Genomic DNA, 14,862 nt, shown 5'->3' on the forward strand with positions numbered 1-14,862 from the left:
TTGGACGTCTACTCGCTGCCCCCATAAATACACATTTCAAGTTTTTTTTGCAAGCTGGAAAAAAATCATAGCATACGTTTGAGGGCGCGCGAGCCCGCAGCAAATTTCATATATATAGTAATTAATTTCTGCTAATAAATCTTTTTAAGTTCAGTTATTACTAGCTCGGGTGGTCACATAACTTGAAAATGTTATTAGAAAATAAGCTTTAAAAATGAATATACAAAACTAAGCCGAACATTTCGTATCAAACTTTCCTTCCTTGACTAGCTCTGCTTAGTTTGAAAGAGTTTGAGGCATATCGAATGGAAAAACTATTGCATGTGATGAAATTTTTCAAAGGCCTCCTGCATCAGTTAAGGCAACTATAGTAAAAAGTTTGCACAGTGGGCTGATCACCAATCAATCAATCAGTCAGTCAATCAGCGGCGACAACTATACATCTATATATGAATAGAAAGCACATTGATGAGCTGCCTTTAAATAAATGGCTTTAGCTTGAATCTGTTCATATTTAGTTGTTTGCGTCAATTTGTGGCAAACGCATTTATGCAGGGCAAATATGCAAATGCATTGTTCAATTATCACCTCATTAGCTGCTGCATTCAAACTGTTTGACTAATTGACAAAAGTGGCTCTCGAGCGACCCAAGGGAAACCGAACCCAAAGACCAAGCCACAACCCACAGCAGCACTTGAAGCACTTTGAGTGTTGTTTGCCTTTGTTGCTGTCTATGTTGTTGTTGTTGTTGTTGTTGTTGCATGAGGAGTAAGCAAAAAGCAGACACACATAAACACAGCAAAAAAGCAACAAGAAGGCAGAGTGGCAGCGGGTTGGGGCAGGTCGTGGCTAAATCCAAAAAAAAAAAAATATTAATTAAATTAAAACCACAAAACCAAGCCCGCAAATATCCGCACACACAGAATGTTGTAATCACGATTTATGCTGAGTTGGTTATTTACACTTTGCACTTAATGTACACACACACACACACACACACACACACACACACACACGCACACTCACACACATGAATTCGGAATGCATGTTGCACACGTTGCGCGGCGCTTTTTGCATGTTTAGCAGAAAATAATATGCAAATTATGCAATTATTTTAGCTCTATGTATATGTGTGTGTGTGGCTGTCCCACTCCCACTCGGCTGTCTCTCCCTTTTTTTCCGACTATGTGTGTGTGTGAGTGTGGCAGGTGCAACGTGACCAACACACTGGACAACTGCAGCGGCAACAACAGCAGCAATAACAGCAGCAACAGCAGCAGCAGCAGCAGAAGCAGGCACTTTGCCTGATTGCTCCCGTCTGCTGCACGTCGGCCTCCGGACTCTAATCGCTTTGCATGGTAGCCAAGGGGGTGGCGGGGGTTGGTTGCTTGTCAGTATGCAGCAAGTCGGCTTTGGTTAGTGCTGCTCTAAAGCGGCCCTGATTTCTGCCAGATCGTTTGCCAACTTTTAGCAGGCAACTTGGTCGTTGTCCTGCCGTCTTGTCCTGGTCTTGGTCCTGGTCCTGGTCCTGCTGCAGGTCCCGGCTGATAGCCGTTGTCGTGGTCGTTGTCGTTGTCGTCCTGCCAGACAACCGCACTTATTTCCTTTGTTGTTCTCGCCCTGCTGCTGTTTGGCACTGCATATTGTTTCTTTGCACTTTGTCTGCAGTCCAAGGCTCAGCCTTAGCTGAAGCCTCAGCCTCAGTCTCAGTTTTGGTCTCATCCCCAGTTGTCCACATGTTCGTCCTTGTTGTCGTCGCTGTACCTCAAAATTTATGACAACATTTGGCCAAAACATATGTTGGCAACGAGAGCATTAGCAGCAATTGCTGCCAGTCTGAACCCCTTACCACCGCCCCCGCACCACCGATTCCCCTGAAAAACACCTACCCTCTCTTTGTATTTCATTTTTTGTGCTCCTGAGTCACCTCGGTGGCTGCTGCCAGGATGAGATCAGGCTTCTGTCAATTTTTGCATGACCCATTGTAATGCCATTGCACAACAAAACGGATGCCTTGTCAGTGGCATTTCTTATTTCCTCTGCTCTCTCCTTTCTCTGACATGTTACGCTTTCTGGCAATTATGAAAGATTTGTTCTTTCGTATCGGAAGAGTTGACGCACGAAATATTTTATAAATTGAACAACCTGACATGACAGATGTTTTACTAGAATGTCGATAATGCCCGAACTGGAATTCCAATATAATTAATTACTTTTACAATTCAGTTGCCGAAAATACATATCTATTCACAAAACTTATTCAGCCCCTTTGGCTCAGTTTAAGAAATCGTAATATACTCACTAAATCAACGTTGTCATTTCCATGATTAGTTATAGCTTTTAGCACGGGCTTGAGCGCAGGTCTTAAAGGCCAGTCAATAATGAAAATAATGAATGGAACCACGATGTAGCATGAAATAACGTATCAGTTAAAATATGTGACGAAAGATAGCTTGAAGATATGTTAAAAATTTTGGATGACTTATACATGGGTATGAGTAAAATAGCTTTCGACTCAGTTTCAACTGAAAGGATATTTTGCGGACTTTTAAGCAGCATAAATTAATTATTTATAATAAGTAGGTCTTGAATATGGCGCAGTACCTCGGTAGTTATCCAGACAGAGTACAGTAAACTGTCAGCAAAGGCGAGATCAGCTCCGGGTTTTTGGCGAAGCAAGCGGACTGAATATCTTTGATTCCCATTGTAAAATTCCTGATCTTCTTAGGGTGTTCGTCAGTTCTGATCAATGCAACCATTATACACATATTGTTATTAATAAATCTACAATACACTTTACCCTTTTTAAACAGTTTTTTATACAAGCACAAACAGAAATTGCCGAAATTGTCGTCAACTTTGGCCGATCTAGACCTACAAAGAATTTATCGATATATTTATTATTTTTTTGTGAGATTTTGCGATAAGTTTTATTTAAAGGCAATTGAGAAAAGCCAAAACAGGCAAGAAAGTAGCTGCCCACGAGTCCGCAATCGAGACAAACAAAAAGCGCACTCATTTGATTTTCATACGTTAAACAGTCAGAAGCGCCTGTGCGAGCATATTTGCAGCCAATAGAAGATCAGCATCGATACTATCGTTGCATTGTTTCAGCAACACAACATCGATATGCATGTGTACAATAGCTTACAACACTGTTCGCTAATTGCGTTGTTTATGCTATTTGCCAGAGTTTGGCGTTGTGGGCAAACATGTTAAACAAATGCAATTATTGTGCATTATTTTCGCACAGTGCAGTCTGCATCGCAATGCAAGTGCACACAAATCCAGTGTAGTCAAACGCTATAAAAAGGTGTTTACTTTGCTGGCGCAGTACTGCCAAACGAGAGTGCCGCCAATTCAGCTGTTTTCTAGCTGCATTTGGCTGTTCTCAGGCGGAAACAGTTCAGGCTTTTAACTGATTTAGCTATTCTTTATCAATTTATCAGCTATTTTTAATATTTCTTACGTTAGATTCAGCTGCTGCTTTGTAGCGGCAGTTGGCAACACTGGCACTAGCCCTCTTTCTTTCGCTCTCCCCCTGTTGCTTGTTGATGGCTTTTTATGCGCTCTTCATTGGCGGTGGCAACAATGCGGTTATGTAATATAGTGCAAATATAATAAATTTCAGCTACGCACACATGTGTGTGCTGTGCGCGTGTGTGTATTGGAAAAGGCAAATCGCATTAAATTAACATTAGCGCACTGTTGGTTTTGTGCAGCCGCCACGCCCACTACTTAACAGCCCAAATTTAAATTTGTTGCCAAAATTTGAGGCCCGCGAAACCATTTGTAATTTGTGTTTTTTTTTTTATAATATTATTTCTGTTTTTTTTTTTGTGTTGTTTTTGAACACGCTTTGATCTTCAAGCTGAGTGACCGTGCTGCGGGTCAAAGTTTAAGCGCGCGTCGGTGTGCACTTCAATAAATTAATTTAAAGTTTAATTAAAAAATTGGTCTTTATTTTCAATTAGCGCACGGCTTCCTGTCCCCAGCCATGAGTAAGACCAAGACCCGGCCCCGCACCCGCAGTCGCTCCCATTTCGCTGCGCACTTTAAGTGCCGCCCTTCTTCGCCCGCTTCTTCTTAATTAATTAAGCAAATTAAATTTATGCATGGGCCAGCAACAACAACAGCAACAGCAACAACATGAATAAACGTAAGAAGCATGGCACAATAATTATCAATAAAGCTGCCGTTTCTACCTTTTTTGCAACAGCAACAGCAACAGCAGCAGCGGGACAGGGAACAGAGAACGGGGGAGGAGGAGCAGCTGGAGCTGGAGCGTAAGCTGGAGCAGTACAACAACGGCTATTAACTTACATTGCCCAACAAGTGCGAGCGAGCAGCTGCAGACAATAAGCGGGGCCACGAGTTGCTTGAGGCAACCAGGCAGTCAGCAGGGGGCGGGTGGCGGGTGGCGGCTGGCGTTGGGTCACCCATTCACGTAAAAGAAACATTAACGCGGCATCTCTGGTGGACGCCCGCCTCCAAGCAGCCGGCCGCACGACCGCCAGCAAAACGCCTCACGCTCGCTTGCTCCCAAAGCTTGTTAGCCTCAGCCCAAGGAGCTGGCATTCAGCACGTGACCTGGAACCGAGTTCCGTTTCGACTGGGGCAGCGGCACCTCCTGCCGGCGCCTACTGGCAAACGTGTCACCATTTCGACTTGCATGCAAAGTGCCCAATCCCAGCGTCAGGTGCTGCTCCCGCTCCAGCTACTGCTCCTGCTCCTGCTTCGGCATCGTGCAAAAGCCAAAAGGTGAAACAGGTGAAAGCTTCTTGCTCGTCTCAGGGGCTCATTCTTTGGCTCTTACACAGCTTCCTTTGAGTTGAATAGAACTGACATCGCCCTGGTCATGCGGGTCACATGCGCCAGCTACCAGCCAGAGGCGCTGTGCAAGGGGCGAAGAAGGGTAAAACATATTTTGGTTTTTCAAGATACCCTTACTTAAATATGTATTTGGGAGTTTTACCAAGTTTCTTTTCGATGGGCAAGGTCTCATCTGCTTTTGACAGTAAGTTTTGGTATTAAAACGCTTCAAATCCATATGTCTGCTAGGGTATGTAAGCTTCGGCATACTCATTTTGCAGAAGGCAAAAAGTAGTTCTGGCTTTTATGAATTAAAAATACTTATATAAGCTTATGTATCTCCATTCGGAGAGTTAAAAATTGGACGCTTTTTTCATTTAACAAACTATTATATAATATATCTTTCTCTTTTGTCTCTCTTGACTAATTAATATATATTTATGTTTATTATATTATTCCATCCCCTTCATTGACCCCCTTAAGTCTAAAAGCTAACGTTTGCTAAACAGATCCCCTATTTCGCCGGCCATGCGGTAGCATAAGGTCTCAACTAGTGCTGGCAGCTGGCTGCATACATCAGCATGTATCCAAGCTGAACTTCGGTCTTTCGTGTCCATTAAGGTGTCTCAGGTAGCGCAGGCAAAGGATCTCCAATGCCAGTCGAAAGGTGTCCAGGCGTCTAGATTGCCGCTGCTTTTGCCGTTGCTGCTGCTCCGTTCGTGCCTCCCTGTCAGTCGAGCGGGACAACTTAATTTCCGCCTAGATTTCAATAAAAAAACAACAAGAACAACAACAACACTTTCTGCTGCTGCTGCTGCTGCAATGAATTTTAAAATATTCATAAGTGTGGGGCAAAAGGCGTTTGTCGTTTGTGTGTGATAAGTGTTCGAGTAGGGCGCATGCTGCCACCTGAGGTCGAAAGGTATTGCAGCCTGATGCACTAATTGCTGCCCCACACCCAGCAGCCAGGCAGCACGCAATGTGGGTGAAATCAATGGCAACAAAAGCTACCCCAACTCTCCTGTGCTGCTAGCCCCTGTCAGCTGTAATGAACGTTCAAGTCGCTGGCTACCAGTAGCTGCCACCTCTGTTTGCCACCCGCTTCACTGGTATTTGCCACGCTGAAACAACTGGCAGCAGCAATTAGAAAATGTTACCAACTTAGAAATGCGTGGCGCCTGACTAAATGGACGTTAATGGCCAGCTGGCAACCAACTAATAGCATCAACATCAGCAGCAACAACAACGACAATAATAAAATTATCGCTAGAGGAAGCATCCGCAAAACATGGCGATGGACCCTTTTTCGAATTGCTCATACGCCCAGGTGGCTGCGAGCCGACAAACAGGCGAAACAGGCGGTGGGATCGGGCTCTGTAGGGAGTTGGAGCTGGGTAGATTGCCATCTAGGCACATTAAAATTAAATTGCAAATTAAACATCAAAGTAGTTCATAGTGAAATGAGTTCATAATCGGATTTGACGACTTGTGAAATGGTTTTAAATGACGGCCACCACGATACATGGGGGCTGCCAATTGCCGCGGGCCAGCACTTAACAAAGTCCGCCGAGTGGCATTGCGGGGCCTGTCAAACAGTATACAGTAAAAACTTGTTACGCATGGACATGCAGGCAAAGAAACTAACTAGTTCAAAACTCAATGACAGGCTAACTTTTAATGTAAGCAACTATTGAAATTAATTTCAAAACTATTTCCAGGACTGACCTCTACTTTATATGTGCACTGAATGCATGTGTCAATTACAGCATTTTATTTAATGAGAAACATTTTTACTTTTATGTTGTTATCTTTTCGCACATCCCCAGGACAGTAAATAATAAAATATATTTTTTAAATTTAGTTTTAGCGAACATAGGAAAAGTTTGTTAATATTGTTCACTTTAGTCTTATTATCATTATGACTAATGTTTTAATTATTAATATTAATATTTTTATAATTAATGTTATTTTTAATGAAACGATTTGTATTATTATTATTATTAGCTTTCTGATTTTAATTCTTTGAACATTATTATGTAAGCTCTAGTTGTAAGAACTATAAATTTAGTACATTAGTAATCGATATATTGATACACAAATTGACGTTATTGCACACTGAAAATTAAAAAAAAAATAAATTATATCTATTCAACCTCCCATTGGTTACCATAGATTTCATTGGCAATGCTTTCTCAACTATAATTCCATGATTATCAGCACAGGCTGCCTTCAGCTCAATGCTCAGCGAATTGCTAAATTTTGATAGAATTGATGTTGATAAGTTGATCGGGTTTTTGGCACAGTGTAGGCGGACTTTGCATTTGAATTTCGCACTTCGCTGCCTCCGTTGAGTGGATGCGCAGCAATTGTGAGGGCAAGGGCTAGAAATGAGGGCGGCATAGGCTTAACTTAGGCGGGGAGAAGCGATGCCTACTCTTTTGACAGAGTGACACCTTCGCTTGGTTACACACTTTTCCCCAGTGATGCGCATTTCGCAATTTTGTAGTTGCTGGCAATACCCTGTAGCCATTCAAATTAGGCAAAGAGGTGTTTCAATGAGCTTAGTTAAGTGCAGACCAGTTTAAAACACTTCTTGTAAAGTAGGTGAAGAAATTAAATTGGTTATGCATGCTCTTTCACCCACACCCTCCTTCCAAGGGTAAGATAAAAAATAAAGCAAATTTTATAAATTCAATATTAATGGCATGTGGCTAAGCTGGGTACAGGGAATGTCCTAGTTCACTCCTATTCTTAAAATCAGAAATTTTTTGATGAACAAATAGGTTTGAGACAAGAACTTCACATATCTATATATCATGAGTCACTTCCTCAAGCGTATCGATTCGGTTTTAAGGATATATAAAAATAGTGTTGTAAAATGTCAGAAAATTGACGCGTTGCAATTGCCGGGCAGCTAGTAACCAGACAGGGTGTCTAGTGAATGACTCTCTCCCAAGCAGAGCTAAGTTTTTACTTAAAAATCAGCCACGACAAGCACACCTGAGTACAGGGTATCTATCAGTTGTGCTCCATCTAGTGGCCAGTAGCTGTAGTTGTTGTCGGCACAGTGCCACCGCCAATAAACATTCAAAACAGAGGCATTTCGAGGCGGCCCATCATTGAGCGCTCGCGCAACTAACAAATTCTTCAAAAATCAATACGCACAACAGTTTTAGTGTGTGTGTGTGTGTGTGTGTGTGTGTGTGTCCGTGAGCTAGTGTGTGTGTCCGTGTGCTAGTGTGTGTGTCCGTGTGCTAGTGTGTGTATGCTGGGTTTCGGTGTTTGGCTTCGCTGATGTTGTCAGCTTTTCGGTGGCTGCGGCGGTCACAGCGCATGTCGACGTCCTCAGCGTCAGAGGCAGGCGACGCTCTAAAACTGTTGGTTGCGGCCTGTTCCAGCGGTTGACTGACGCGTATGCGTTATTAAATCTGCATATGGGTGCGTGTGTCTGCGTGTGCGAGCGTCTGTGTGCGTGTGTGTGCCTATGTCTATGTCTATGCGTGTGCTGACAGCAATTTGCGTATCAATATGGGCACATAATGCTTCGAAAATGATTTCCAAAATTTGCATTTAAATTAAAAATTATATTTGCAACACAAACAGATGGTCAGAGGGGGCCGCCGTAGCGGGGGCCGAGCCTTTCACGTACATGGCTGGTAAATGCATAAAAACAACGTCAAAAAATGCAAATTTTGCAAATTTTAGCTGAAATTTTATCCATTAGTTGTTTTAACGTGCGATGTGCTCCAAAAATGCGTTGCGCATACGCAACGTGTGCCCAAGCCAAACCTACCCCAAAATGGCACAAACACACACAGTCACCCACCCACACACACACTCACACACTCACACACAGACACACAGACTGGAATTCGAATTCGCATGTGCATATGTCAGCTGCTGTAGCTGACCCCGCCCACCCAACGCCGTCCATCAGCCACCAACGCTTGTCACAGCTGCGGCTTTTATAGCTTCTGTTTTTGATTAGGCAACCTCGGCAACAGCGTCTGCAACAGGAATTTGGCACTGGTAGCATCAGTCGTTGTTGCATGTTGCATGGCTGGCGCGCTGCAAAAACTGCGCAACAAGCGCCGGAAACAATCACAAGCTGATTCCCAACTAATTCTGAACGCGACCCGATCCTCAGCACAAATCTTTGCAGACTACAGCCTTGACAGTACGCGAACTATTTATTATTGTACTTTGAATTAAATGTTTGCATCTTTCCGCACTTACTCAACACTGTCTTAAGCGCATATCGATGTCAATTCTTAGGCATTTGGAGAGCTTTTTTCTTCCACAATATTCCGGCTGTGTTGAAAACATCGTTAGCCTATTGTCACGAAGAGCACTGGGAAAAGAAAAGACAATTCCTTAAAAAGTTAATTATTGGAAAGCCGTAAGTTTAACTTGGGACAGAGAAAACTATTCCGCGCCGGCAAATATTTGTTGAAGTATGAAGTCTGGACCGGAAGGAATGCAAACTAATTAAGATTGATCAGACGGCCTACGAAAGTCAATATGATTTTTCATGCGAAGGCTCTGCAATTGCTGCAAACTCTGATAGAAAAGTGTGAGGCCTTTAAAAAGAAAGTGGAAGCCTGTGGCAAAGTTGTGGAGATCAACATGTCCAAGCAACCAATGGCCTATAAACATTAGCCTAAATGTGGTTAGAGATGGGACGGATATTAGTTAACAAGCTGCCAATGCAGTTTCAGACGCAATTAACTAACTCGACATACATTTGAGCGGGTATATCGATGTGTGCTAATAAGCATTCCTAGAGATTTCATATTAATCGGCACGTGTGTCACACTGTTGTCTTTAAGTTCTCTTGTGTTGCAAACATTGTCGGACACGTGTCAAAAACTGTGAATCGACAAAGATATATAAAGAAGTTGCGCGTTTAGTCGAAAGCCGTAAAAAATGGATAAGAAGGTAAGTCTGGCGTGTTGAAGCATGCACAAATAAGAATATTCTACATGTTGTTCCAACAAAGGATCTTCATGTGCTCATTTGCACGGAATGCTATCACGCCTTGCCGCCGCGTGCCCAGATCAGGCAGTTTGGCATGTGCGACATGTGCAAGAAGAACAATCCGGACTTACGCCAATATTTGGAGAAGTACGTATATGACTCGGAGCGCACCAAGAACTGGGATCCCATTGGGAAGCGCCTGCACAAAATATCCCAGAAATGCGAATTACTTAAGATTAAGATGGCGGCTGTCGAGCGTAAATACTTCAACAAACCGACTTTGGCTAAATCCGACGAAAAGTCTGCCAGGACTGAGCAACTGCTGCCGCTCAAGGCACCAGTGCCAGGCGCAGTTGAGAAGAATGTGAACAGCAAACCAGAGCAATAGTGGGCGAATACTAGGGACACTCACATCTGGGTTATACTAGTCGGTTGTACATTTGTGATGAATGTGTGCCCTTCTTTTGAGAATAAATGAAGCTTATTTAGATGACTTAATTCGTAAGATTGGTTTGGATCATTTGTGTAAGTACAATGGGTGCCAGTCGAGCTTCAATTACAACTAGTATTCAGCCCGGTGACTCATCAAAGTGTACTTATGCATCTCCTAAATTAATATATTAATTGATCTGTTTGATTGATTGATCTTTTGTGGATAGGAAGTTGAACTTCTCTAAAACTCTTCTAAAACTCTTCTAAAACTTTTACAGCAGGCTAGACACCGATACACTTCTTTTTCCATTTGTGAACAGAGTATTTATATGAAGTTTGATTAACTTCGGATACGTTTTTCTAACTCAAATTAATTTGATTGAATTGATAATAGTGTTCTTTACGGTTTCAAAAAGTTACAAGTTACCAAAATAGGAAGTTTCTTACACGAGCTATACAAAAATATGTTCAAAAAAGTTTTGATTTTCGAAGCGAACCCGTTTATATAAAAAAAAAACCTGATGTAACCACCACAAAATTAAGATTTTAATTTTTTGAATCAAACATTATAGAGCATTCGCTAGTCGGCACCAGTCTTTCCCTCTTTCTCTCTCTCTCTATCTCTTTCATTCTCTTTCTGTTTCCGGGTTAATTGTTCGAATTTCATTATATCGATTCTAGTCCAAATGACAGACATTCGAACTAGGACTGCGGCCATTCGTTTGTCATTGTCTATTGCGGCTACACCTGCCACACACGCCCCGCAACTTCGCACCATACCCTCACCCACACCCACTCCCACACCCACCAACCACCCAATCAGACACCCAGCCAACCAGCACACTTGACTGTTTGTTCAGCGTTCGACTGTCGTCTGCGGCTGTAAATGAAGTTGTGTTTTAATTAAAATTCCAGACTTTATTTCTGTAATTATATTAACTCGCTGTTCGAATTCGCTCGCTCGGCCGTGGCTGAGGCTCAGCTTGACTCGGACTTGAGCTCGGACTCGATCGATCTGTTGGGCGGCGGGGCGGGCTGGTGCGGTGCGGTGCGGTGCGGTTGGCGTTTCGGCGGCAACAATAAGGAAAAGATAAAACCATTAACGGTAAAGTGAAGAAATGTGGAAAACGTGGCAAAGGCATGCGGCAGCGCCCACAGCCAACAGAACTCTCACAACTTTAGCTGCAGCTTCGTCTTCCTGCTCCCATCCCTGCTGCCACTTCAACTCCACTGTTGTCCTGCGTCCTGCTGTGCCTCATTGGCATTGGCATCTTCTTGTGCTGCCTGCTGTCCTGCCGCCTGCAAATGGTGTTAAAATTAATTTAATTGAATGTGAAATGAAATTTGTTTTGACACACACACACACACACCCGCACGCACACACACACACACAAAGATAGACAGACAGTCAGTTCTACAAGGACGCCTCGCCTGGATTGCTGTGCATTCCTCGGCCGGCTTCGGATGTGCGTTCTTATTGTTTCCCTATCGCCAGCATCGTCGAAACAATTCACAGGCTTATTGCAAAAGGTCTTTTTGGTTTTTTCTTTTTTCGTATCTATTTTGTGTCCCGCTGCTGCATTTCCCGGTGAGCAGATTCCTGCCATGGGGCTTCGGCGAGGCATTTCTTTAGATACTATCTCCAGCTGCAGCTTGTTAATCATTCGCCTTATGAACACCACGTTTGAAGACTTTCCATTGAACCCTTATTACAGTGGTCTCTTGCAAAACAAACAGAGAAGAAATAAATGTTTAATTCATAAATCCATGTTGCAAAACTTGTCAGCTTAAAAAAGCCTTTTAAAATAATATAAATATTTAAGGAAATATAATTCCAAAGTCTTGTTAATTATTTTCTGTTCGAAGTTATAAAAAAATCGAGACATCTGAGTGTTTTATTACTCTGATTTTTAAATTTACATAAACTCTATTTGTTTAAAAAGGAAATTGACAAATTCTGTTAAATATTTATTCTAAATTTTGTTCGTGCAAACTGGCTACAAAGTCTCAATAATTTCATTTCGTATCAAATATAATTTTCAAAGTCAAATTGATTTTTCTCTTTTTGTTTAATATCTGAAGAATCCCTTTTTGCTATTTACTTATCCTTTTCCATTCCCATTTGCATACTGGCATATACATGTATATGCAATATGTTTTTTATTTCATTCTTTGGATTGTCGCTTTGTTATTTTCCTTGTTTGTTCTTTCATTGCAAGTCCCTCTATAAGTAATTTGTTTTCGCTGTTTCAATCGCATTTTCATTTTTTGTTGGCTTTATGTTAATTGAAAACAAATTCATTGGTAAACAAAACGAAAAAAAAAAAGAAACAATAATGCGGCACACAGTTCCCATTGTCTATCTCAATCTGACTTTCTCTCACGTTCTCTCTCTCACTCTTCAAGTCTCACTCTTATTGTCACTATACATGCAATAGGCCTGAATAAACATAGCTTTCGCATTTGAAATTGATAGATAAGCTAAATATACATATATATATATATATATATTATATAGTATATTCTATATACACATACATATATATTTGTATATATTGTTTGTTTAATGGCTTATATTCTTTTCTGTTTTTTTTATATATATATATATATATATATATTTGTATATTTACATTTTTTGTTATTGACTTTGGCATTTTCAATTAAATCACGTAATTGATTAACACTGAAAAATTGAAATTTTTATTTACTTTTTATTATTGCCAGGCGTCAGTTCTCTCTGCTCTCTGCCCGCTTCTCCCTTTCACCATATATTTTCTCGAATTATAATTTGTATATTATTTGGGGTGTGGCATAATCTGTAAACTCTGATATTGTGTACACGATGAGCGAGTATATTGTCATTCATATTCTCTACTGTAGTGAGAAGATATTACAATTTTAGTATTTGAATGTAGATGAAAGTATAGAGATTAAAAACGCTTTTCAGTGGCCATATTTTGTTGGATAAATTGGTTAACTTACCTATCGAAACTGCGAAAGGCTTAATTCCATGCGAAGCGAATCCCTTGGAGGTTTATTATGCACTAAGCGCGTTTACAAAGTATTTTCTAGTCGAGAGGGCTTCGTTCACAATTTTAAATGCATTTTCGAAGTACACCAAATAAGTTTTGGATTTTAAATAAATTATAATACTTGCTCTTGATAAGTGTCATTATTTATTAGTACGTTGTGTGCTTTAATTCAAAATTTATTTACATAATTTAAAACAAATAATATATAATAAATGTGTGAATTTTAATGTTCCAAACATAAAATGCCCTGGTAAAATATTTATAAAGAATTAACATTCACTTTGTGTTAAATTTAAATCTACATCTCAGATATAGTAAACCAATTCAACTAGTTTTGATATTATGCATATAAGCTGACTGTAGCAAAGTGCCGAAAAATGACCAAGACGAGCTTGTCTGTGCTTAGCATGAGTAACTATTCATCTGGATATTTAAATACCTTTCGCTAGGATATACTTAAAACCAACAACTATAATTGCTGGCAGCTGCAGAGTAATAGACCAAGGCGACAGGATGCCAAATGCTGCTGATGAGTATGAGGCCAGCTGTGTCCAGTAGTTGCTACCGTTGTTGTTGTTGTTGTTATTGCTGCTGTTTCGTATGAGTGCAACAACATAATTGTTGTAGCTGTTGAACTTGTTGACCAATTGGCGCCCATATTGAAGGCATGGCGCCCACATGACACAATCAAGCCCCAGACCAATAACCATTCCCAATCGCCGTCCCGTGGGCCGAGTCACAGTTCGAGTTGCAGTCTCGTTCAGATTTGCATAATAAATGAGATACAAAAGCCAAGCGGCTACTGTCACATAGCCACTGGCCGTGTGCCATCTATAATGATGATAATAATGATGCAGATATGTTCAAACAAACACAGCCAGATAAAACCGAGAATGGAGCTGGCCGGAGGACGGGGTGCGGGATCACAGAGTTCGTGGCCGAGCCGACGCCGAGGCAGACAGGTGCAAAGGGCTGTGGGGCAATGTTCAGGCTGTGAACCTGGGTTGAGGTTTGAGTTGAATACCCAAAAAAAAAAATATCAAACAAACACACACACACAAACAATAGCAAGGGTGCATATGTTGAGCTACACACACGCACGTGGCAGGGCGTAGACGTACGACAAAACAATATGCAAATTTCGTTGCATACTTTTTGGAGGCAGCGTGAAAATCATTTCAGCTAAGCAGACACACATACACACAAATTCACACACACACACAACTACAGTGGCTGCAGTCAGTCAGCCCAATCAAACAAATAAACAACAACAACCACAGCAGCAGCGCAACAGACAGGGACAAATGAACGTCAGCTCGGGCCAGGACAACGGCAACGGCAACGGCAACATAATGCCCTTCCGGTATCCAATAAACCGACTGCACTTGGACAGGCCGGATTTCCGCTTGAATCATTGATGAGCTATTAAAGTCATTTCTATTTTGCTGTTTGTTGTGCGGCTGCTCGGCTCGTCTAACAAGCAATGCCCCGTCCCGCCATTCCACACTTTCCCTTCTGCCATCCTGTTCATATTCCTGTTGTTGTTTTTGTCATCAACAACTTTTGTCACGTTCAAATTCGGTAGTTTATCACAACGCGCTGGGGAATT

General features: G+C 41.6%; 1 protein-coding gene across 1 annotated transcript; it reads left to right on the forward strand.

The window, feature by feature from the left end:
* The first annotated feature begins 9,593 nt into the window (after positions 1 to 9,593).
* Positions 9,594 to 10,287, forward strand: LOC6633464 (uncharacterized). Its single transcript, XM_002057019.4, has 2 exons — positions 9,594 to 9,750; positions 9,812 to 10,287. The coding sequence occupies exons 1-2, from the start codon at positions 9,739 to 9,741 to the stop codon at positions 10,175 to 10,177; spliced, it is 378 nt and encodes a 125-aa protein (XP_002057055.1). The 5' UTR covers positions 9,594 to 9,738; the 3' UTR covers positions 10,178 to 10,287.
* Positions 10,288 to 14,862: the final 4,575 nt, after the last annotated feature.

This window comes from Drosophila virilis, chromosome X (assembly GCF_030788295.1).
Source record: "Drosophila virilis strain 15010-1051.87 chromosome X, Dvir_AGI_RSII-ME, whole genome shotgun sequence".
In the NCBI taxonomy this organism is placed as follows: Eukaryota; Metazoa; Arthropoda; class Insecta; order Diptera; family Drosophilidae; genus Drosophila; species Drosophila virilis.